Below are 25,579 nucleotides of genomic sequence, written 5' to 3' on the forward strand. Positions count from 1 at the left end.
GGCCCCTCAGCCCGGACCCGTCCCTTCCCCGCTCCCCAGTGAGGGGTTAAATCCGAGAGAGCAGAGCTACAAGCTCCACCAACGCTTGTTTAAAGCGGAAGGAAAATAACTCCAAGCTTTCCTGCCCACCCCAGACTCTCTGCAACGCGGAGCCTGAGCGCACCAGGCTGCACCCAATGTGCTCCCCAGAGCTATGGCGTTTGCTCTCCAGCACCGGGCACCCACAGGGATGTCGGGGTTTCTTCAGCAGTTCTTCTTGCCTGCTCTGCCCCAAAGTGGGGCACCCTCAGCAGAGGAGCTTTTCCCACACCAAGCTTCTCCCACACTGAGCTTTTCCCATGGTGGGAAGAGGAGGCCCTGGCTGCCTCTCCTCCTATGAACACCCACACGGGGTTAGAAGCCTCTGAAGAACACAGTGACCTTTGCTATCTGCTGGCAGATAGCGCAAGGCTGCAGGAGGCTTTACTTACAAACTCATCAGCTTTCTTTTCCTGCTTCAGAAAAGCTCCATAAAGAGCCAACCACCCTCGCACATTTTTATGTTTTATGCGGTCAACATTTCTACAGAGAGTATCACATCAGAGAAGATCCACTCGCGTACAGCAGCAGTAGCAGCGCAGGAGGAAGGCTCAGCCCCAGAGCCGGGCTGGTAACAGCACAGCCCAGCAAGAAATCAGGGTACACAGAAGACTTTAGTTGACACTTTATAGCCCTTCTGGATGTTTCACCTCCCCTGTCTTGCCCCCAGGTCCGCAGTTGTCTTCAGTCCATGAGGCACACGGCCTCTTCACTACCATTACAGCGCTCCTGGATTCGGGGAAGCGCCACCCCGCTAAGAGACAGCCAAAGCCTGGGGTTCCCAGTGCCAGCTCCCCGCTGCGTGGTACCACTGCCAGTTTGTCCCCACTTTGAAACTACCATCCTCGCTACCAGTCTCTACCTCACTCATCTCACTGAAAGAGAACATGAACTTTCCTCCTAGACACAAATGGCAACACCGAAGTACGTTGCTTTGGGCCATGCTATCCAAAAACCCTTACTTTGCTTTCGTTTAAAATGTTATGTTGGCTGAAAATCCAAAGCAGCAACACAGAATATGGTCAGCAGTAAAATAAGAGTTAGCAGAACAGTACAACAGGACAGCACACATTCACAAATGATGGGATTCTTCCTCCTCCTTCCCATCACCAGATCAGGCTGCCAGCCTCCATCGGCAGAGAGCAGAGGAACAAAGCAGAGCCAGCCGCCACGGTACATACCGAACTCCTACCAGAAAAGCTCCACTTTTGCTCTTACTGTAGAGAACAGAGCACGTGGAAGCGGCCCCGTTCTGTACACAATTTACACACATAACAGGGGGGAGCAGATCATCTTCAGGCATTAGATGATTCGGGGAATGATTGCTACAGAGTCGATTTGCAGCCTGTGAATGCATAAAGCCATCTCAGCTGTAGCTTCCAATAAAAAGTTCACTGCAGCCTCACAAGCCAGCCATTTGCTTCAGAGAGTCCAGTTCAATGTAACTGCAAATTAATCCATGCCACTTCGTTTACCCCCTTAGACTCCACACATGTAGATGCCTTGAAGCTCCACTGCTCAGTGGAGTGAGGATTCACTGAGCCAGACTTCCCTTCTGACCTGTCCACAGCTCGCGGAGCTCCACTTTGCAGCCAAGATCCCTCAGTGCAGCTTTGGCCACATCATCGCAGTCCTTGTGTGTCGCACGAGCTTCTGTTATTAGGTTCTCAGCTCCCATCTCTAAGATGGGCTGAGAAAAGTCCCGGCTCCGGGAGACCAGGTTGCGGATCAGCATGCAAGCCTGTTTCTGAGGAGAGAGGTAAATGAGAGGTATTAGTGTCTGTTGTAGGGAAATACCACCCCCATAGGATGCTGGCACACACAAAGCAATCTGCCTCCAACCAAAGAAAGAATCTTATGGGCAACCAAATGTGAGATGCTGTAGACAGCGACAAACTATTTCCTGGAAGAGTAAAATCTATGGACAAAAGTATGGCTGCTATTTCACACTGACGTCTATAGAACAAAACCTTCTGCTTCTGTCAGAACACCAGCAAATCTCAAACACCATCCAGGCAATACCAAGTACTTCTTCAAATAACGCTAAGATAGAATTCTCCAGTTACAGCAGACCCACTTTCCCAGTCCCCTGTACGCTGTTCCAGGCACCTTCACTGGCACTTAGTATTTTCCGAAAGAGTTGTTTAAGCTTTCTATGGTATTTTCATATACTGGAGAGCACAAAAGCGGACACAAAACCTACTGAGACTCGGATGAGAAACCAGAGGCTAACTTCTTGCCATGTAGATATTTTATTTGGGTCTGGAGAATAGGTGGCGATGTCTCCTATAGGACAGATAACACCGTAGCACAGACTGGGTCTGAAAGAGCCTATCCTCATCCTGCTCTTTCGAGAAGGAGGAAAAGTAATGCCTGGAAGAGAAGCATGGCATTCCACAGTTGCTTGAACCTGAATTCAGGTGGGTTTGAAACTTAAACTAAGTTTTGCTCTGGTCACATCAGGGCGACAGACATAGGGAGTCCTGCATTTAGATGCTGTATTCCCAACAGACTCGCAACGTTTTGTTATTTGTCAAGTAAAGGACAAAATCCCAATGAAGCAGTGAACACAGCCAACACCAATCCTGAATAAATAATCAAGTGCTCTGAGGCAAATACCTGTACAGCCACTTCCCGTGGGTGTGCTTTCATAGCCTGAAGAGCTGCCAACGCCCCTCCACCTTCCATGATGACATTACAGTTCTCTGGTTTGCGCAAAGCCAACATGCACAAGGCTGCACAACCTTGCTCACAGATCTACAGGACAAAGGGAAGAGACACTCACTGGCTGAAAATGTTGCTTTAAGGAAAGAAAAAGAAAAAGAGTTTGTTCTCTTTTTTTTGGCAATTTTTAAAATTTAATTTTTATATTTTTATGTTTCTTCCACTGAAGCATCCCGCTTTTCTGGCACGTAAACCAAGTTTTACAGCCCAGAGGTGTAAAACACTGTACCCAGTACCCATCTGATTCAGGAACAAGAAAAAAACCCTAATATAGTAAAGTGGACATAGCTTTACATTTACACAAATATTTACCAAAGCATATGCTTAACCGCTCTACGACAGCTGCATGTTAAAGGTTTAATACATTGTTCAGTTGCAATCATTTAACAACTGTACTTAGAATGTATCTGCTCTCAGCATAAGCTGTTTATCACAAGTCAGAGCAACGCTGCGGGTTGTTCCCCCTGCACAAGACGTGATAACTCCGCTACATTACGCAGCCCAAACCTGATCTCTGTTCCCAGCCCCGGTGGGACTTCAACCAATTAAGTACATACCTGTGGGTTGGCAAGGTGATGGCTTATAGCAAGCACAATGAGGTCCGTTCCCCCAGCATTAACGATGGCATCTTTCACGTCGTCATTACCCGCAACTGCTCGGATGGCGCTCAGCACCTGCTTCACCACGTCCTGTGTTCCTCAAGAAAGAACAGCTTAGAAAGCCATTTTTGAAAAAGAACCAGAACATCCCCCAGCAGCTCCATTCAAACAGTTGTCATTCCCAACTACAAAGAGCAACACTATTCTCAGTCACTCACATCTCAGACACACTGTCTCACTGGACAGAGTAATAAGGAACCTTGTTAGTTTGGCAGAGGTTTTCAAAGAAGCTTAAAGAATAAAACACCAACCCTCTGTGATTTGAGCTTCTAAATCCTCTTGAATCTCTTCTAGCTACAAGAGTGGAAAATGAGAAGCTCGGCTTTTACGAGAGCAAGCAGAGTTCTGCTCGTGGAGCTTGGAGGACAGAGGAAGTAACCATGAACCAAGACTCAGAATTACTGCATTCTTACCTGACCTAGCACCTGTAACCTAGTTCTGTGTATAAGGCCGTTAACACGGATCAATGGTTGGGTTTCAAACCCTAACTGCACCTAAAATAATGCACAGTCTAAGGCCCATTCACAGGGGCCAGGACTTTAAAATAAAAAGCACACCCTGCTGCATTACCTCCGCTCCCAAGTACACTTTATATCGCTCACCGGATGGTCAATGCAGTCAGCCAGGAGAGCCACCATAAAATTTAAGCCACCGAGGTCCACAATTTCTTGACAGAATTCATTCCTGACAGAGAGGCGAGAAAGGGTGGCACATAGTTCACTGAGAACACCGGAGTTATCTGTGAATGCTGCAGAGGAGAGATGATGAATGGAGTAACTACAAGCAAGGAGGGGTGCTGAGGAATCAAGGTGTTTTACTTTGCTTCATTAAAAAAAAAAAAAGAAACAGGAAACAATGAATTTCACTTTATATATTAAAAGACATCAGCACAGAATACATCCTCTTGTTTACTCTGTATCTAGACTGAGACAGAATTATCTTTTCTTGGCAAGAATGTAGCACCTCAGCAGGGATAATGTGCCTGTAAACCTGCATTGGGCTGTAAAATACTTCCTAGAGAGAGCGACAAATAGCTCTGATAACTGCCACCTCAGTGCTGCTGATGGCCTCTGGAACAGTCATATTATTTTTCTTTCTCAGGGCACATTTCATCAAAAGAATTAAACATCATTTCAGTGGCAAATTTCAGAATCGTCTCTGGGGAGCTTCAAGTTACGACAGAGCGCAGATTTGAGATAAGAAAGCACAGACGATTCAAAATTAGGATAACAGTCATGGGGTTAATTTTACCTTTAGCAGCTTCAATGAGGACTCTTAACCCATCATTTTCCAACACAATCATCTTAGCATGATCATGAGCATGACCAAAGGGCACGCGGATGTCATCATCAAACGTCATGATCCTGAGCGCTGAGGAGGCCGTTCGGACAACGTCAGCGCTGTCTCCGTGCTGGACTATAGCTCCAGTCAGAAGTGGCAGAACCCCACCTTTCACAAAGTCCTGACGATTCTGCTCGTGTTTCAGACACGCATGCCGAATGCAGCGGATCCCAGCCAGCGTAATTTCCGCATCCTCCCTATACTCTTTCAGAGTCTGTAGCAGTAGATCCTGGCCAGCAGAGTCAAGTAGGTCTGGCTGCCCATCCAAGATGGCAGACAGAGTGTAAAAGGCTTTCAGCATTAGATTTCTGTCTCCTGAAGCCAGCTGGCAGGCAGAGAATACCACAGAATAGGCACCATTCTGCCCAGCCAGGTAGCGGAAAGCCAGCTGTTCTTTGCACTGATCAGTGAAGACCACTAGCTGCTCAGCCATCTCAGCAAGATCAGAGTCAGCAACGGCTTTCCCAAGGGAATCTAAAGTCTAAAGAAGAGAACAAAAGTTAATTTTTGATCTGAACTGTGAAGGAACAAGAGCAGTTCCTTACAGTTAATCAAATTTGGTTATTTATAGTAATGGCCTTCTTTTACATTTAAAATAGTTTGACATATCTAAGAAATGGCTGTCTCAAAGAGCAGCATTTTGTCTTCATGCACAGGACCCTTGGGGGAATGGGGGCTTCTCTGTACTTCTGCCATCATTGTACACCAGTCTGACCAGTAGTGGGTGAACTGGGTCCAACCAGCACATTTCAAGAGTGTGCATGAGTATTTTTATACTCTTGGTGGTGAGGGATTGTATTCTATCTTTGCATCTACTCTCTGAAGGGCTAGCTAACAGCTACCACTTTGGTCACTTGTATTTCTTTTATCAAAGTACTTCTGTGGTTTGAGTTTACCTGACAACAGCAGAATCTGCTTCTAAGTTACGAAAGGTAGTCTCTGCATTTCCTAGGCAGGAAATGCTGGCACTTTGCACTTACACATATACTACCACTGAAAAGTGCAAGGTAGCTCATTGAAATTTTATATTATTCCTAGTTTGCAGAATAGATGGGATTAACAGCTTGTTGAAGAGCTCACAATGAAATGGGACAGAGGCAGAAGTAGAAGGTATGTCTCATTATTCTTAGTCTATTACTTAAACTATTATATAACCCTGATCTTTAGAAAACAACATAAATTTGTGCTCCTACCAGCAAAATTTCATGCTTTTGCTTTTGACCATTTTCAGAGGCAGGCTGCCGCACAGCTTTCACAATATTGCTTAGGTCAACTCCTAAAAGGAAAAATAAAAACAAGATTAATATTAGTTACAAGAGCTTGGGTAAAATTTTTCAAGTTCACCACAGTGAACAAAGAGTGGATCAATGCACAAAGATACTGAAATGTTGCTAAAGTTCTGTCCAACTATAACGGCCAAATACATGCTGGAACAGAGCATCAATTCTGGCTAAATGTCAACTGGGGGGTTTAAAGAAAAAAAAGAAAGAAGAGTTTCATTTCATTGGCCAAATTGCATCCTGCAGTTTCACTCAAAGCAGTTTTTCAGTCATAATTACTCCATGAAACTAGGTTAGTGTTAATAGCGTCTACGTTCCACTTCACAAAGGCTTCTTTTCAATACTGGATAACCAGTCTTTGCACACAGGTTCTCTTAAATTTTAAGATGTGTAAAACCTCAGCCTGTAATAATCTGAACTGCAAAAGCAGATGATTTTACAATACCTTGGGACTCAAACTGCTGCACAGCTTCTCTCACAGCCTCTTCTGGATCCATTTCAAATTCCATAATGTTTTCTTGCACTGCATCATCAAATGTTTCCTGCGCAATCTGTTTCGATCCCATTTTACTCAAAGGGATTAAACTGCCTCCTTGTCCTGTCATTAAGATAGTCCACAATTCATTTAGATGCAAAACCTTCTAATGTTAATCAGAAACAAAGGAAGTGACTTGTTCTTGTCCAGAATAAAAGCACAGAACTCAAACCCAAAAATATATGGTCAAAGGGATGACTATTGTCTTTTTAACGGGCAGAAACATACCGATTGAACGGAGGCCGTTCAAAGGCTGAGGATGTGGATGGGGGAGCCGATGGGTGTGTTACCGTGACACGGCTCTCACTGCACCTCGCCTGCCGGAGGGGCACGGCGGGCCGCCTGCCCGGACATACACAGTCCCGAGAGCCCACAGGCTCGAGGGTTAACACAGCCCGGGGCCCCTCGGCCTGCCCCTGTCCCCGCTCCCACAGCGGGGTCCGCTTCACCCCCGCATCCCCCTCAGCGGGCCCAGCCCCTGCCCCGGAGAGGGCCCAGGAACCCGGTGCGGGTAATGGGGCAACTCCCAGGAGCACAACAGGCCTCGGTTCTCCTCACGACCCACCTCCGTCCCTCGCCGCCCGCAGCGCCGCTCCCCGACGGGCTCCTCCCGCCTGACAAAGGGCTGCGGGCTGACAGGACCGGCCCCGCTCGGCCGCCGTAGCGGAAGGCCCCGGCCCCGTCCTCCGCTGGCCCCGCCCTCTCTGTGCGCATGCGCCAGTGACAAAAGTCACGCCAATATCCCTCCACAGAAGAAAACGCGGGGCGAAAAAGAACCCTGGGTGCTCCATTGCGCATGTGCCCCGCCCGTCATGACTGCCCCCATGCCGCATTGCGCATGCGTCCTGCCCATATGGACCCCGTTGCTCCCACTGCGCATGCGCTCAGCCCATAATGAACACGTTATTCCCCACCGCGCATGCGTCCTGCCCGTAACGTGCTGGCTCGCCACACACATGCGGCCCGCCGCCTTCTGCGCCTGCGCTGTGCGAGAACTCCCTGAGGCTGGCCCGCGGGTCAGCGGGTGCCCAGGGAGGCTGCGGACCGTTCCCGCCCGCTCCCTTTGCTGCTCACCGCGCCGTCCGACCCGGGACTGCGCCTTCACCGTTAGTACCGACCCGCGCCACGGCAGCGCCGCCCCCGAAACCACCCGCCCTGAGGGGATGAGGAGGCCGCGTCTGCGTTGCGGCGGGGCCCGCGTCGCGCAGGCGCGGAGAGGGAGGGAGGGCGGGGCCAGCGGCGTCCCGCGGGGGCTGCTGGGAGATTCCCGTGTGGCGGGGAGGCTGCGGGACCGGGGCGGGGGGCGCCGCCTCGGTGAGGGCAGGGCCGGCTCCCGGCGGGGGCGGGCCGCGGGGCGGGGCGGGGGCGGTTCCTCCTCCTCCCGGTGCCCGCGCGTGTGGCAGCGCGGGGCGGTGAGCGGTGAGCTGCTCGGGGGTCGCCCGGTGAGGGGCGGGAAGGCGGGAGGCGCTGACAGCCGCGGCCCCCCCCCCCCCCCCCCCCGCGTTTTACCTCAGGTTGGGCTGCCTCCCGCGGGGAACCGGGGGAGGGAATTGCCCGCACCCTTACGCCGTGCTGAGGAGAATCCGCCCGGAGTGAGACCGGCGGGGGGCTCCGGGGCACCGGGAAGGTGGCGGCGGTAGCGGCTGGGCAGCGTCCGTGCCCCGGGCAGGGACGGCATTGTGCTGTTTTGCTACAGGATAAAAATGGCCTCTCGGCGGATCACACGGGAGACGTTTGATGCTGTAGTGCAGGACAAAGTTAAAAGGTATCGCATGGACCGGAGCGATGCTATAGAGGACACAATCCATCATTTTAAAGGTAATGAAGCGCGGGCATGACGTGCCGTGGATTGCACCAGCTATTCTGGTAACAGCTATGTTAGGTTTCTTGCCTTCCATTTACGTATATTTGCCTAAAACGTGGACTTGTGCTGGTGTTTTTCCACATCCATTTTCATTTAAGAGGCTAATAGCTTGGTATGACTGACACTATTTCAATGTGGAATGCAAATTCCAGGCAAAAAACCGAATTTCAAACAAAGGAATTCTGTTCAGGCTGCATCAGAGAGTGGGTCCAATTTCAGGGAGGTCTCCAGAGGCACTGCTGCAGGATGGAATTCTGTTGATGCCTGATAAATCAAATAAATGTAGGAGTGCATTTGAAGCCTTTGGGTCTTTGTATTTCATGTTGGTTTTGGAGAAAAAGTTAAAAGAAGGACATTAATCTAGTGAATGTATACAAAACATGATCTGCAATTTCTTTAATCTTCTAAATTTGATATTTAAAATGTCTATAAAAATAACCTGGATTACATTCATAGGAAATTGAGAGTCTTAAAATAGATCTCCTGTTTTCTTAAAGCTGTGTAAATGCCAAAGAAACAAGTTATTTTAAATACTTAATTTGTTCAAGTATTCTTTACTTTCTGAATTTGACTACTAGAATTAAGGAATAGGGATTACTGGATGCTTTGCAGGAAATTCTAGTATTTCTGGCTTTAATGTTATCTTAGATAATTGTGTACGAGTTTGTAGAAAATCTGATTTTCTGTTCAACTGTGGAATTCCGACGTTCAGTGTGGAAACAGAAAGTGCATGCTTTTGATATTTTTGCATTTGAGAAGTCCAAGTAGAAGCATTATGAGCACATTACCATCTTGCTCAACTGAGAAAGTTGTGAGTAAGTAGAAAATGGGGTTTATATCAGAATTTGTGTTTCAGCTTTAGTCAGAGTAGAAGTTTTAATTAATTGTTTTGTCGTATGTTTATGCATTGTTAATCATTTGTTGCTTTTTGCTTGTTATGAATTGTCCAATGTATGTAAGACAGGAAATGGGAGTGTCCTGAAGTTAGATGTGTGTACTGTTCTTCAGAAGTTTTGATTTGTTGACTCTTATAAGTGTCTAAATGTGTTTATTAATTTTTTTTCTTAATACTACTTGCAGTGCATTGGTGTATTTATGTTTTTCTCATTACAGCTCATTCAAGGCCAGTCCCAAGACCAAGATATGAAGACAGTTTTCATGATGATGGAAGATATACTCATGACAACGCCCAGCACCATCCACACGATGATTGGAGTGAAGACCCTAGAGATGACTACCCAGGACCCTCTTATAGATCTACTAGTCCCCTCATGAGGAAAGATAACTATTACCACGAACAGTATGGCCGCCCGGCGTCTCGTGACCGGGAATTTGGCCGCCCGGCAACACATGACCGGGAGTATGGGCGCCCAGCATCCCACGACCGGGAGTATGGGCGCCCAGCATCCCACGACCGGGAGTATGGGCGCCCAGCATCCCACGACCGGGAATATGGGCGCCCGGCTTCCCACGACCGGGAATATGGACGCCCAACTTCCCATGACCGGGAGTATGGGGGCCTGGCTTCTCATGACCAGGACTATGGCGCTCCTGACTCTTGGGAATCCACTGCACCACATGAAACTGACTTTAGTTCTTCAGATATTTTAGGTGATTTTAGATCACCAGGACTAATGGAAAATGAATATGGCAACATGGAGAATCAGGAGTATGATGTAGACTTTGGAATTCAATCTGACAGTGAGTTCCGACCCCCGATACGGAGGGGCAACATTGGCAGGGGAAGAGCTCTGCGAGGAAAGCGTATTGCAAGGGGTGCTGTTAAAACTAAAGTATTCAAAGGAGATATCAAAGCTCCCCTAAAGAAATGGAACACTAAGAAACTGCCACCAGGCCCTGATCAGAAGCCAGCTATGCAACCTGATCAAATGCCAGAAACTGCTGAACGACCAAACCAGAGGCCGGTGACCATCCAACGCCCTAATCAAAAATTGCCTCCACGACCTAATCAGAGGCCAGCTATAACAACCCAGAGACCTATTCTCAGGCTCCCAAAACCTGCGCATGTTTTCAGAAATCTCAATTTTGACCTGGTGGACAAATCGGACATTTTTTCAACGTTTGGAATAGAAATTATAAAATGGGCTGGGTTTCATGCAATAAAAAATGATGCAGAATTTTCCCGGCTCTTTGGAGCTCTCTTTGAGCTGGAGACAGAAACCTGTGCAAAAATGCTTGCTTCTTTCAAATGCTCCCTAAAGCCAGAACACAGAGATTATTGTTTCTTTACTATCAAGAGTTTACAACATGCTGCTCTGAAAACTCCCAAAGTGGACAATGAGTTTTTAAATATGCTATTGGACAAGGGTGCTGTGAAAACAAAGAACTGCTTCTTTGAAATAATAAAACCTTTTGATAAATACATAATGAGGCTACAAGACCGCCTCCTCAAAGGTGTTACACCGCTGCTTATGGCCTGCAATGCCTACGAATTAAGCATTAAGACAAGTGGGTTTGGTAATCCAAGAGAAATGGCAAGTGCTTTCGAGACCACTGTTTCTCTTTGTCGTAAGTCTTTAGCCCTTCTGGGTCAGACCTTTGCGCTAGCATCTGTTTTTAGGCAAGAGAAAATACTTGAAGCTGTAGGGCTCCAGGAAATGGCGCCAGCACCAACACTATTCCCAAACTTTGATGATTCAACATTGTTTGGAAGAGAGTACATTGAAAACTTGAAGGCTTGGTTGGAGAAGAGTGGGTATCCAATTCAGATGAAGAAAACTGAGCCAGAGTCCACCGTACAGCTTAATAAACCCTCTCCTGACACAGAAGTTAAAAGTGAGTGAACTGTTGTGAGATACTTTGTCATAGAGAATTTCTTTATTTGTCTTTAGCGTTTCATCTTAATTTTTATGGTTTCATTAGGTCAGGAATTCCTAATTCTGGGAATTCCATGTAAATCCCTAGCAGCGCTGAGGCAGGTAGTAAATACTGTCTGTTGTGGCAATCGCTTTCAGCTTTGTGGATGAAAGCACGTCTCCTTCCTCCCTGCACATGCTTATACTTTAAATCTAGGACTTTCACCTTATGCCCTTGGCTGCTTCAGCTGCCCTACCCTTCAGCTGCACCACTTCGAGGTAGGGAGGCCAGGACCACAGCTGTAACTGGATGCATTACAGAGGAAGTATTTGCATATAAGCGAAGTTGGAGATGTTACCATTATCGCTTTTATCAGATATAGGCGTATTTCTTAGAAGTTGCTTATATACTACCATCTACAGGAATGCTATCTCCTCTACTGTATTACGCCATCTAGTTCATCCTCTGTAAAGCATTCTTACTCATTGCTCTACTCATCTGATTTTTCCTAATTGAACTTCAGATACTTCCGTAGCACTGACACTGAATCGCTAATAATTTGGAACTCACCCCTTCAGAGTATTGTTCAAATACACTTATTTTGCACAAAATCCTTTTGGTGCTATACATAATTGCCTTTTAAAAGACAGCTTAGCTTGCCCAGGATGGCAAAGGATAAGTTTCTTAAAACACCGTGCTTCTCATAATAAACTGTTCTAGAATCTAAGTTTAGAAAACAGTCAGAAAGTTTCTGAGGTTTCCTCAATTTATTCTAGTATTAAGTGCAGCCTTTTTTGTATTAATATGTTGAAAATGTCATTGCAAATGTCAGTGTGTCAAAGAATAAAAAAGATGACATATTGATACTCTGTTGATGAGAATAATACAATGACTGCATTTTATTTCTTCTTACAGCCCCTCAGCGAGCTGATCGGAAAGTTGTAGAGACAATTGAACAGCTAGTGAACAGCATTGTTTCAGGAACCTTGTCTGCCAAAGAGAGAAATGCTCAAAAGAACTGTCCTGAATATTGGTAGGTGTGTTTGAACAGTATGTTATAATACTATTCTCTAATGAAGATATTTGGAATGCATTTAATTAAATTCAGTATTTCATTCAATGGGTGTAAGATCAAAGCCTACTGTATATTTAATCAGACTTTTTGAAAATGTTTCCTAAGCTAATTATACTTCCTGATAGCCCTGGAAATTGTCCTGTTGCTTCTGTTTTGTCTAATAGATCACATTCCTTTTGATCTGTCAGTAAGGACTGTATGTCAATCTAAATACAAGATGTTAAAAGCAATTCACATTTACAAGATGAAAATAGTAAGCAAATGTAGTTAATATAAACATACAGTAAGGTAATAGAAATGGATCCAGTGCTCTATGAATAATGATCTTTTAATATGACAGTATCTCTTCATGTGTGAATTGCAGCATAGCTGATTAATTACTAGCCAAATGATTTATGTCAAAACCCTCCATCGTTTATTTGCTTGGCATACTTTACTTGCTGCTTTAGAAGTGGAGTTGGCTGTTATTCTGAGAAAAAGCTATGCAGGCTAATGTTAATGTAGCAACTTGTGTATACCCCTGGAAAAAAGGATCAATTGCTACTCAGTTTCTGATCTGAGAATTTGAGATTAGTTGTGCTTTCAGCTTAGGCTTTCCTTTTATTTATGTGATTTTATTCAGGTTCTTGTCTGATGAAGATAGTCTAGAATACAAGTATTACAGACTGAAGTTATCAGAGATGCAGAGGCGGACATCAGCTGGGAAGGAAGCAGGCGGCGAGGGCAGAACACTAGAAGAATCTGCAACAGAATCAGTCAGGGCCATGTTGTATGCCAGGAAAGTCGCAAGTATTAAGAGAAGGCTATTTAAAAGAAAAAGGCTTGGAATTATCGCACAACATGGTATTCGAGGAAGGAAGGTGAGGAGAGCAACCATAGGGACGCAGACTGTGCTTTCAGCTGGTACAGTGCTGAAGCACCAAGACAAACATCTTCAAGGTTCAGTCCAGTCAAAGCCTTCTGTATCAGAAACCAGCCTGTGTGAGAAGAATTCTTCCCTCGATACCACCTCATCCTCACAGTGTGCCACCGGTTCAGAGGTCTCTCTGCCAGCAGAAGAAAGGGCAGATTCTGAGGATTTATTAGCACCACCTGAACTTTTCCCACCATTGTCCTCTCAATTTCCTGATGGTAAGTGAAGATCTAAGATTAGATTTTAAATTGCAAATTATATGAGAAAAGAATTGCATAGAATATTCTGCTGGAAATTCTAAAAAATCATTTATTTTGCTAAAGTGGATAATAATCAACTGTATTGAGCTTCCAGTGATGCAGATTTTGTATGAAGCTATAGATAACAAACATTCTGTTTCTTGCAGTGGATGCTAAAACAATGGAGACAGCTGAGAAGCTTGCCAAGTTTGTTGCTCAGGTAGGACCAGAAATTGAGCAGTTCAGCATAGACAACAGTGCAGATAACCCAGACCTTTGGTGAGTAACCTACATGTTTATCTGTGTAAATGGGGCAATAAGAAAAATCAAAATGCATCTAACCGATTACTAAGGAGGTATTTCCTCTTATTGTTTGTTGAGATGTATGCTTTTATTCAATGTGTTTAGGAACAGAGGATTTTGAGCAATACTCCCTGTTTTCCTGCTCAGCACCTCCATTAATGGTGAATATAGAATCATCGAACGGTTTGGGTTGGAAAGGACCTTTAAAGACCATCTAGTCCAACCCCCCTGCCATGAGCAGGGACATCTTCAACCAGATCAGGTGGCTTAGAGCCCTGTCCAACCTGACCTGGAATGCTCCCAGGGATGGGGCATTTCCCACCTCTCTAGGCAACCTGGGCCAGTGTCTCACCACCCTCATTGTAAAAAATTTCTTCCTTATATCTAGTCTAAATCTACCCTATTTTAAAAGCCATTGCCCCTTGTCTTATCACAACAGGTCCTGCTAAAAAGTTTGTCCCCGTGAGGCATCTGGCTGTGATTGAAGTTTGCCCAGGAAAGGAGAGGTCCCAACCTGTCATCATACCCCTTTAAAACAAAACAAACCAAACACAAGAAAACCACACCTGATCCAGGTTGGACACTCTGTTAGGATCCTGACTGTGACCCTGATACTCTCCTCTGAGTCGATCTCCAGCTGCTATCTTTCTGAACTTCTTCAGATAAACAACATACTGAGCAGTACATAGAGATGACGCAATTAGTAATGGCATTTGACTGATGGGTAACTTACTGCAGCCCCAGTAGGCCCCAAGATATAATATGCTAAAACAACCTCTATTTTTGTATTAAAGAAATGTAATTCTTCTAGCCAATAAGACAGTAACAAAGTACATAAAAATCAGGAATTCTGAAATACCTAAGAAGGAAAAACACTTCTCCCAAATGTGTACATGCACTGATATATGTATTTTTTTCTTTTGTATCCTACATAATCAGCTTATGTCTTGAAACAGTGTTCTGCCAAAGTATTTTCAGTCTTGTTATTTTTTTAAGTGAGGCTTTGATTACTATGGCCTAAGTGCTCTCGTGTAAATTAGCAGGGTTTTTTTTATAGTCATACTGTGCCAACAAAAATGGAGCCCTATTATCTCTCCTGTCTCCCAGAATCAATGCATCTATTCCCACATAGACTGCATGACGGAAACTTGGAAGACCTGAATTCTCTTCTGGGGTCTGCTGTTTGCCTTCTGGGTCATCCAGAGCTAACATCTTGTCGTAGTTTCTCCATCTATATAATGAAGATAATTGTACTGAATTTTTTACAATACAGTTCGAGAAGTGGTGATAAAAATCAGTCTGTAAGAACTAAGGAGAATGATTTCTGTTCTTAGTACATGTTGTTGTACACACAACACACCTGGAATGACCATTCAGAAATGAATGAAATCTATTTCTAATATCTTGCTTCATGCTAGCTAAAGAAAATCTCTTTCTGATATTATTTTCACTGTAATTTTTGCTCAGGTTTCTCCAGGATCGAAACAGTTCTGCTTTCAAATTTTACCGAATGAAAGTCTATGAGTTATGTCCATCTATTAACTTCAGTGCTGTGTCAGAAGCATCTGGTGCTGGGGAAGGTGCTAAACCTGAAGAGAGGAATTTGGATATTTCAGAAGAGGAGGAGGAGGAGGAAGAAGAAGAGGAAGAAGATAATGAGGAGGAAGCTGAGTTTGAGGACGATATCTCCCAGCCTTTGGAAGAGATGGAAATGGAGCAAGCAGAGGAGGGAGAAGAGGATGACATCTCAGCAGGTAGAAGTGTGGAAAACCTAGCTGAAGAGATGATTTCCAAAACAGGAGAGGAAATGTCAACAGGTGACATGCAGCTAGCCACGTCATCTGATGGTGCTATACCAAATCTGTCGACACAGGCATCAGCTCCCGCTCCTGGTACCCTCTTCCCTCGCAAACGAATCAGCAGCAAGTCTCTGAAAGTCGGTATGATTCCTGCGTCTAAAAGGATTTGCCTCATAGAAGAACCAAAAGGTAAGTGTTACTTAAAAAGATGTTTTGTAGGTATCAGTACAGAATTCCTGATTTTTACGTACTTTGTTACTGACTGTTGTTGGCTAAAAGAATTGCATTTCTTTAATACAAAAATGAATACAGTGTTCACTTTACAGGTTCATTGAACTGACAAAGGGGAATCCGAATAAATTGTGTAACAATGTTTGTGTTATAGTGCAATAGCAAAGTTCGCATCAAACATAATTCCTCAAATATTCTTGAAGTATACATGAATGTTAATCCCTCTCTGCTGTTTAAAAAACTCACCGTAGTAGTTTTTGCAGGGTTTATTTTATCCGCGTATGGAAGGTTTAACAGACTTAAGTATAGCACTGAACATATTTTGAGTGTTTAACTAAATATATTTAGACTTTGGATTGGCTTGTCAAATTTTGTCAATACGGCCGCAACAGGGGTGGGTCAAGATATTCTAAGAACTGAGAGATAAGTAGCTTAAAACTGATTATATGTGCTCTGCAGCTGCTTTAACAAATGGCTTTTCTTTGCATAATGATTTTTATTGTTGAAGGTTGTCATTTGTGATATGAAAATTATATACAATAACCTCATTTAAGCCCTGTCTGAATTTTCTATCCGAATATTACAGAAGCTCAGGGAAATGAAAGATCTAAAGTCCTTACAGTATATCACCCATCAGTGTGTTGCTGGCATAATATGTCCAAAATGAAATACATACATGTTCTAATTACCTTTTTTGTGGTGGAGGGGAAAAAAAAGGTCTTACTGTTTCTTTCCTTTTTTTTTTTTTCATTCTGATTTTTGTTGGTTCCGATTTTAGGCCAAGGCATTGAGTTAGAGTCCCACTTGAGATTTGCTTTTGGAGTTCTGTATTAAAATTGTTTTTTCTTTACAGCTGAATTTTGTCTTTGATTTGACTTGCAGTGCATGAACCTGTCCGAATTGCTTACGATAGGCCTCGTGGTTGCCCAGTTACAAAAAAGAAGAAGGTAAAGAACTCTCCTGGTTTGTCACTGCGTTCTGAGAATCAGCTGTCTTTACAAGACACAGCCTCTGCAAATGTGGCATTGTCATAAAATTGAATTAAAACCTGAAAAGTCTGATCCTGAAAAAGATTGGACTAAACCTGAGGAGAGCCGTGGCTCCTGTTGTCTTTTAACTACCTGTGTCTAAATTAAACAGTTTATGATTAGAGCACTATTGAACAGCTGTGCGTTAATCTTGTCTTCTATTTTTTTTTTTAAGAAGAAATCCGTGTATTGCCATGAGGAAAATATGTTGTAATTTTCCAAAATTGGTGAGATGTTATTTGACTGCTTCTGTATTAGTAACAGGGATTCAGTCATCAGATCATTCAATATTTCTAAATACCTTTTAAAATATGAAGGTGTACTCTTTGCTATTTTAATAATGTAATTAAATAATTTGACAACCTGAAATAAATGCTATTTTTTTCTTTTCAACTGGCAAGGCAGATATTTAGTCTTTGATAGACCTTTTCTGTGTAGTTAGAGAAGTGCTGCTCATAAGATATTTCTGTATATGGAGAAATTAAAACACAGTTTATAGGGATTTTTAATACATGATCTCCCTGTATCACAAAAAAAACCCTTTGTTTTTCTGTTTTTTCCTCTCCACAGAAACCCAAAGATTTAGAATTTTCACACAAAAAACTGACAAACAGGAATGTGGGTTTCCAGATGCTTCAGAAGATGGGCTGGCAAGAAGGACATGGCCTCGGTACACGAGGAAAAGGAATCAGAGAGCCTGTAAAAGTGTATGTAATGGGAACACACTACAGAAATTTGACAGCTCTGGAAAAGGCTGGCATTCTAATAGTAACTTTATTTATCTTACCCACCTAGATGTGGCCAGTTTTGTTTCCGTCTTGACGTTGGCCTCTGGCCTCAGCAAAGTTGAGCGCGGAGACTTCACGCGTTTCTCTAGCCAGGCTGGGCAAAGTCTGGTCTGGAAGGTGGCCATTTCTTGCCATCCAGTTTGACATCACTGAAGGCTGCAGTGTGAATGCTGCAGTGTGCGGACACTTTCTAAAGATATATGGGTGCCCCGGTTCTTCAGGAAGTGTTTTTTGTTGTTTGGCGTGTTTAGGGGTTTTTTAACACTTAGTATTATCCTGGGGATCTCCTTGCTACCACGCCAGGTACATCATACATAAATAGACTTTAGGAATGTCATACACAGTACTCCTAGGTTTAGGCAACAAATTTATTTTCACTCTAATTATGTGATTCGTTCCACTGCACACTGAAAGAGGTAAGTGCACCTGCCAGAAGGTAAGTGTGCTTTTTCCTTTAAAATACACTTTTTTTTGGAATCTTCATTTTATCTTTTAAAGTAGCTGTATCCAGTGTCCACTGCTGCCAGCATGGAGGATGGATAATACCTCCTTCAACTCCCTGACTGAATAAGGAGGCAGAAACTATTTATTTCTCTCTGAACACCTATGTCAAGCTTTCTAGTCCCCACACGTAGTCTGTGGTTTAACAGTCTTCATTCTCCGGGGATTTCTATTTTCTCTTCATGCCTTGGACAGTACTGGTCATTTTAGTTGGTGGGGTACTTCTGGTTGTTTGCTTTCTTTTTTCCTTAGTGCTCCCTGTGGTCCAGTGGCCATCACTATATTTTCTATATTTCCTTCAGCAGCAGCAGACAGTGAGAAATCAGCTTACTTCGTCTGTAGCTCTCTTGTGTTCACCAGTGTTAGAACTTTGATTCTTCACCTCAAAACTTGTTGGGATCAAATAGATGAGTAATTTTTTTTTGTTTCTGTAGCTCCTGGCACAAGTTTTGCTGCGCAGCTAATCATGAGCTGTTTAATTGTATCTGACAGTTAGCCCACCACATTCTAAAAGTTTTTGGCCATCTTTAAAGACTGCATTTTAATATGTGAAAATACAGTTTTTCCAGCTTGAGTCCATTGCTGTGTCACTCTGGTAAAGACACCTGCAAAGAGCAGTGAAGAACTGCTTTCTGTACCTCTTCCAAAAAACTTGTTGACCTTTTCTGTAATGTGGAGAGAACTCCATATTATTGATTATTATCATGATGTGAACCTCTCTTTACTTTCCCATCAAAGTCATTCTTTGGACAGTGCTTTGGGGCAGCCTCAGTGAGGATGAAACCAGTGCAATTTAAGATTTTCCTTTCTCTTGTTAGTTGCTTTGATACAGTGCAGGGTCTAATCTCATTCTGCAGCAAAAGGGGATAGATTAATAACTGGAGATACTGCAATTCTAGTGTAGAGCATTATCAAGATCACTATGTAACAGTGATATCTAAAAGTGATGTATTCGAGCACGTAAGTTGTTAGGCAAAGAAACTTGGGGCCCTTTCTTGTTAGGAAAGCTTAAAGCTTGTCTTTGGCTGTGAGAGCAATTCATGTTTGCAGGTTTGAGGAGATTTTTATTTGTTACTGTGAAAGATACATGAATTGCATGGTGACTCCTTATGGAAAGGATGGATCCAGAGATTTTAAGTAGAGTTTCGTTTTAGTCTTGTGAGCTGTTTCCTGTCTTGAGAACTAATTTGTTTGACCAATTCTACGGTTCAAGAGATGTTTTAAAAACAAACCCAACCAAAACGCACTGAAAGGCTGAACGTTGTTATGGCATAGACCCTCCTCTGAATAATTACCTCATGTCTCTGATTAGGTTTTTTTATTCTGAAGGTAATCTAGAAGAGGAACTGTAGTGTAAATAGAAGAAAAAAAAAAAAGTCTGTTCTTCCTGTTTGGAAGTATGAAGCAGCTGTTGTGTAATGGAAACAGCAAATGAAGAGTCTGCATCAAGCAGGTCGTACTATAAAAGATTAAAACAGCAAAGTTCCCAAGTCAGAGTCTAGTACCGTTCAGAAGAAGAAACAGCACCCAGGGTTTCTACTGTGGACTGTAAAGTTGAATTTGCTTTTTAAAGTCTGAACATTCTTTTAGAATTGCACAACTATCTAGTTGGCTTAAGTGGACCTATTATTACAGAAATTGCATAAGAATACTTTTTCTTGATTCTACTTAAGGTCCTCAGATTCTACGCTGATAGCACAGCAATCCCAATTTCAGTACGAGGCAATCTAAATTTTCTTACTTCACGTGATGAAATCTTTTAATAGATAATACAAATGTAACTGACCCGGAGGATAAACTGGCACAGAGGATCATTCCTGTGGCAGAGGTTTCATTCATCTGAGCTTTGTAATGTTGACATTCTATGCACGTATCCTGGAGAAAGAGGTGGTTTTTAATTATTTGTATCTCTGCATTCTTGTGGGCTATCCTCTCCATCTACTTCCAGGGCAGAGGGTTGTTTTGATATTGCTGAGACCTGTCTGCTTCTGTTGGCATGTTTAGATGAAGAGGGATGAGTTAATGACTCATTTTTCTTGAAAGGGCAGGAGCTCCAGGTTTTGTCTGTGGTATGTGTCCTGCAAGACTCCAGCTTGCTTTGGGTGCTAGAAAATTTAAGCAAGCAGCATTACGTTCCCTTGGTAACAACTTCATCTTTTATCCAGAGTTATGTGGTGCTTCCTCCTCATTCCTGAAAGTGTCTGACTTCTGTCATTTTTTAAATTTAAGAAACAAGGCATTTTTGCCATGTTTTCAACGGAGGATCCTACCTACCACGAATAAAGTGGTTAATACAAGAGTTCACTTAAGAATTTGATCTGTTAGATGACTGTATCTTCACTGCTCCCTTAATATCATAGGAGCGTTTTCCTGTGGTGGGCATTTGCATGTGTAATGGGAGGTGGGAATTGTTTTAGAGTTGATCAGGTAGACCAGGTACAGAGCCTCCGCTCCCCTTCTCCCCCCAAATGAAGCAGAATTACTCTCCACTTGTATTGTGTCTATGTTGGAAGCTATTGTTTAGATCTCTTCTGCGCGTTGTCAAATGTAACAGAAACAGAGTGTTCTAACTATTCATTTTACTCCCTAGGGGTGCTACCTCTGCAGGGGAGGGCTTGGGTGTTGCAGGGGAAGAAAATAAAGAAGATGCATTTGATGTTTTCCGTCAAAGAATGATACAAATGTACAGGCAGAAAAGAGCAAGTAAATAGGTATGTGCAATGGACACGTCTGGTTTATGAATTCCTGCAAACATTAAAATATCAGGGTTTTGTCTTCCTTTACCAAGAAAATATTACTGTTTCCATGAGTATATCTGGCTTCTTAACATTTCATGAAAATCCAGACCTACGTTGAACTGCTTTGAACTGCTGAATTACCCCAAATCTTACTTTCTAGGTTTGACATAAGAGACTCACTCGCTAGAAAGTGCACGGATATGCAAAGGCTGCTGTGTGAAAGATCTTCGGCAGAGTATGCCAGTATGAAGAACACTTTGTTCTATAGCAGTGGACTTGAATACTAATGTATTAAAACATTTTCCAAGATTAAAGTTAGTCTTGTATTTAATTGTGCAAGCTAACAACTTGGATGTCATCTTCTGAGGAAGAAACAACTGATTTTGTTCTCGGAAGTGCCTGTTTACCTCTCTCTTTGGCCAAGTTTGCCTGTTTTGTGAGGACATGGCTTACCAAAAAAACGAATAAGCAACGTGAAAACTATGACTAGCCTGGTTTGGCTCTGATCCTTTCTGAAGCCAAGAATCTTCTCAAATTCAGATCTTCTTGCAAGGCGGTTCACAATTTATTTTACTACGTTTTATTGACAGGCTAATCTTCTGATCTGCTTCTGGAGTCTGCATAAAGCAGTTTCCTTTCCTCCATGCACCAATTTTAAGAAGACTCTACCTGCGTGCTTGTTTTGTATAGCATTCTAGACTTTAAGTGTAGGATGAATAACTGAGTTCATCTGAGTTTGAGAACACTAAACTCTTCCTTGAAAACCTCGGCTGCTAACGGTTTTCATTGTAATGAACAAGCAGTACATATTTTAAGTGTACTTTTTGTTTTCACACAAATTTGCAGCTCTTCTCCAACAAATTCTTGAATAATTTCTTTCCTTCTCAAAGAAGTTTAAGTCATGAGCAGGTGCAATTCATGTGCCTGCAGAAGCTACTGAAGAAAATACTTAGATATTCGGAAGTCATCTGGAAGTGGATCATCAGTTTTATAAGACCATCAGTTCAGAGAGTCGTTTCTGTTTTCTATTAAACACTTGCTTTGCAGAAGTTTTTTTATTGAAAAATCCCAAGAAATAAGACAAAAACTTTGTATTTTCAAGGGACTATTCCAGAATTTGATGAAAGAGAAGACTGGATTAACCTACTGTTCTTCAGCAAAAAGCTTTACCTAACTGCTTGGTGAAGCAGTTGTGAAGACGTGAAAGATTTAGGAGTGTTACCACAAATAAACGTTCATGGTCTTATCATTCTTCTTTTTCCAACTTGCACATCAATAAGGGATCTGTGACTGCATTACTGAAAGTGACAGAATTTAATATCGCACTTTTTAGTGTACTCATTCTCCATCGTTACCTTTAAAACCAGTCAGAAGTCTTCGCTTGAATGTTATAGTACCAAAACCTACTTCACTGACGTTCTCTTTAACGAGTTTATCTTGAGCTGACGCATGTTTTGCTTACTAGGAGTGCGTGCTGTCTTGCTGATGTTTTCATCCTGCACCATGCTTCTTGTAGAGCAAAGAGCTTGTGGTACACCACTAATAGCCCCCCGCAGTAACGTGGCAGCATCTCAAGTTCCTAACTGACAAATATGTAAGAAAATGTGTTCTTCAGTTATCAACTTGCCTGTGCCTGCTGTTTAAAGAACAAAATTATGTTCCTTTTCCATTAAAAACCCTACTGGTTGAAAGGGAGTGTCTTCATTTTAATTCTGTAGCAACAAACTTTTCCTTGCTTGTAACCACCAGTTTGAGTTTATGAATGCAAGTGCGTTGGGTTTTTTTCCTTTCTGTATGGGTCTTTGAAACCATGAGAAACAAAATCACGTTGCAGTGTAATTTTCTGATCACTCAGTTTTAGTTGCCTTGAAGCACAGAATCACTAAATAAAACCATGATGGCAGGTATAGAAAAATACGCTGGTAGTTCTGTTTTTCCACGAACGTTACATGTGTCTTCTTCACATTACAAGAAGTTGAAGCAGGAAGGCTATAAATACAAATAAGTTTATCTGGTTGTCAGACTTGATGAAGGACATTGATAGCCCAGACATTTCTCATAGGCTTTACTTGAAAATGTTTAAAATCCTTAAACATTTCACACCACAGCTACTTGAAAGATCATCAATTACAGTATTTGGCAGTGTGTGCTTCCCTGTTAAGTTCCTATTTGGGTGTGTTCTTCACTGCCCTTCTTTCTTTCCTGTGCCTAATTAGCAGTTACACAGGGTAAAACGTGAGCCTTTCAAAAAGGCGATCTATCAGTCACAGTCTGTTTTAGAATGACGCTCTGGAACCAGTATTGTTGGCCTCTGATGTATTTCTCAGACCCACTCGAAAGGATTTAGCTTTTCTTTTCGTTTCATTGATGAAGCTGCCAGTGTTGCCGGTCACAATTTTTTATCTCCCCTCAAACTTCCAGTTCACCTCTTCTTTCACGTTCACGTTTTGGAAGGAGTCTTGATTTTACGTTACGCTATTTGCAGAAAGGCCCGAGGCGAAGTGGAGTTTCACACTAGGTTGAAATCCACTCTCAGACCCAGGTGGGCGTTCTGCGCTCCTCTGGTTTCACCGCAGTTTGTTGGGCACGGTACCGTTCGGGGTACGTTTGCTAAACACCTGCTGACCCAACCCAGGAGAATCGTTGGTATCCAGATTGGAAAATGGTACCATCCTTCCTGAGCGCAATTCCATTTAGAATATAATGCTGTCTTGAGAATAAAGGTGAACATTGGGAAAATCTTAATCTGCCACCCTGGATGACTGTCGTATGGTCTGTCTTTCTTGTGCCAAACTTTAATTTTGGACAAGATCTCAGCAGAGCAGTACTGGTGCTGAGATTCCAGTGTTGCTCCCAAGTGGGTTCCCGTTTGCCACTTTTATCTTGTTTTACCAAGAGATGACCTTACGCTCCTTTCGCAAAAGGAATTTCCTTTTATTTTGACCTGCTTTTGCAGGCAGCTCTGATTTGAAAATTTTAAATACTTGTACATGTGAAACGTTTGTTATGCAGTTACGTTGCCTTGTTTAAAGTTTACTAGCTTCTTTTCTGTTATTTTAGTTCCAGGCTCTCTTCCATGAAGACTGCAAGCTTCAGTGAACATTTTAACTAACTTCAGTGGTGTGTCTACTGTCTTTTGGTTGTTTTTTTGCCATTAATCTTGTAGAGCAATTTGCTAGTTTCTGTTCCGTGCAAATTGGCAGTAGTGCTAAGCTAGTAACAATTAGATGCTTATGTTATTGGATAACTGACATTTCTTTTTAGTGTAAGTAAACATGTTAGCATTGTTAATCTTTTAATATCTGCAATAAATGTAGACCTAAACAATTTCTGGTTTAAATGTTTTGCTTGTGAATTTGGCCATTTGTAAGAGATATGCATCATTTTGGCACTAACAAGTGGAATCGAGATTATGCAGTGTTATATTAGTGTAAAGCAGGATTTTATAGTGTACGAGGGGAGGAAGGTCCCTCTGTTTCTGTGCTGCTAAATGTCTCTGTTGAGAATACCCACTAAATCATTTCTTAGTTACTTTTTCATGTGGCTTCTAGTGCATTAAATCCGTACACAACAGTGTTACTTTCCACATGAACACCAGAACCGTTGTGCCCCAGTTGGAATGCAAGAGTTTCACCCTTTATTCCCCTATCCCAGGAATTAGCTGTCTCTCTGATTTTCTTGGTGTACTGACTTTAAAACGGCAAAACTTTCTCTTTACGTACGTGTGTGGTTTACTGTCGCCTTTAAATCCAAATTCCTTTTTTAGACAGGATGTGAGGGGGAAAATTGCAATGAACTGAAACTTAACACTTGCGCAGCCGCCTTCTATCGAGAGGTAAAGTGAGAGCGTTCGTTTGCGAAAGACACCAGCCGGGTCTCCTGTCCCTTGCTTTTACACTGACAGCTAGGAAAAGCTTTGCAGAGGCAAGTCCAAGCCCTGGCTACACCTTTTTTCCTCCTTTTCCTTCAAAAATGTATTCTATGTCATGACCTGGTTCTAGAAGATAGGACATTTGCTCTCGTTGGAGAGAAACGAGGAGATCCCCATTTTGGGGGAGGTGCCCTAACAGAGTAAGAGAACTGCAGTTGATGACACTCTCTGGAGTCATTGTGTTGGGACTAAGAGAGATGTTTTCAGTTTTTTGCCTTCAAAGCTTTTCTTTGGTGTAACACCAATGACGTTTTTCCTATTTATTTTGGGGTTTTTTTTTTAGAGGACACTACAGCATCATAGTGTGAACACTCAATCTGTGCTGAGATGTTATTTCTCAAAATCAATGTACAGTATTTTTTTTCTATTGATATTCCATTCTGCTTTAAACTTAATCCTGATGTGTTGTGCCCGAAAAAAGTCTGGACTCAGAAATTCAAATATCGTTACTTTGGATTATTTTCTATCCTACAAGCAGGTATATTTTCTAATTAAAATACGGATTCCTGAAAATCCTGTATCATCTTTAATTCTGCATATCTCATGACTGAGTGGCCAATCACAACCAGACTGTAGATTTGAGCAATAATAAACACCTTAAACGAGAATATGCTCAAAGAACAATAGGGTACTTCTGAAATAACTAGTTTCTGTGAACCTTGTTAAGTAGGTAACTTGCTGAATTGCAGCAAGGGTGGAAAATGTTTGCATTATCTGTGGGCAATAAAGTTACTG

General features: G+C 42.8%; 2 protein-coding genes across 4 annotated transcripts; one reads left to right on the forward strand and one right to left on the reverse strand.

The window, feature by feature from the left end:
- Positions 1 to 528: 528 nt before the first annotated feature.
- On the reverse strand, positions 529 to 7,699 carry ARMC6 (armadillo repeat containing 6). Of its 3 annotated transcripts, XM_082495295.1 has the most exons (9): positions 7,692 to 7,699; positions 7,183 to 7,321; positions 6,528 to 6,680; positions 5,996 to 6,078; positions 4,713 to 5,283; positions 4,064 to 4,209; positions 3,360 to 3,491; positions 2,698 to 2,835; positions 529 to 1,825 (listed from the first exon to the last, which is right to left on the reverse strand). In XM_082495295.1, exons 3-9 carry the CDS (start codon positions 6,646 to 6,648, stop codon positions 1,613 to 1,615), a joined length of 1,404 nt encoding a protein of 467 aa, XP_082351421.1. In that variant the 5' UTR covers positions 6,649 to 6,680; positions 7,183 to 7,321; positions 7,692 to 7,699; the 3' UTR covers positions 529 to 1,612. The 3 variants fall into 3 exon arrangements, with proteins under 3 accessions (XP_082351421.1, XP_082351420.1, XP_082351422.1); XM_082495294.1 differs by lacking the exons at positions 7,183 to 7,321; positions 7,692 to 7,699 and having other exon boundaries at positions 6,528 to 6,777; XM_082495296.1 differs by lacking the exons at positions 529 to 1,825; positions 7,183 to 7,321; positions 7,692 to 7,699 and adding an exon at positions 2,322 to 2,451 and having other exon boundaries at positions 6,528 to 6,777.
- On the forward strand, positions 7,627 to 24,220 carry SUGP2 (SURP and G-patch domain containing 2). The gene is made up of 10 exons (XM_082495293.1): positions 7,627 to 7,723; positions 8,314 to 8,435; positions 9,595 to 11,277; positions 12,214 to 12,331; positions 12,996 to 13,504; positions 13,693 to 13,804; positions 15,296 to 15,816; positions 16,741 to 16,805; positions 17,457 to 17,593; positions 23,974 to 24,220. The coding sequence occupies exons 2-10, from the start codon at positions 8,321 to 8,323 to the stop codon at positions 24,023 to 24,025; spliced, it is 3,312 nt and encodes a 1,103-aa protein (XP_082351419.1). The 5' UTR covers positions 7,627 to 7,723; positions 8,314 to 8,320; the 3' UTR covers positions 24,026 to 24,220.
- The last annotated feature ends 1,359 nt before the right edge of the window (positions 24,221 to 25,579 follow it).

Source organism: Vanellus vanellus (genome assembly GCF_965231255.1).
Source record: "Vanellus vanellus genome assembly, chromosome: 25".
In the NCBI taxonomy this organism is placed as follows: Eukaryota; Metazoa; Chordata; class Aves; order Charadriiformes; family Charadriidae; genus Vanellus; species Vanellus vanellus.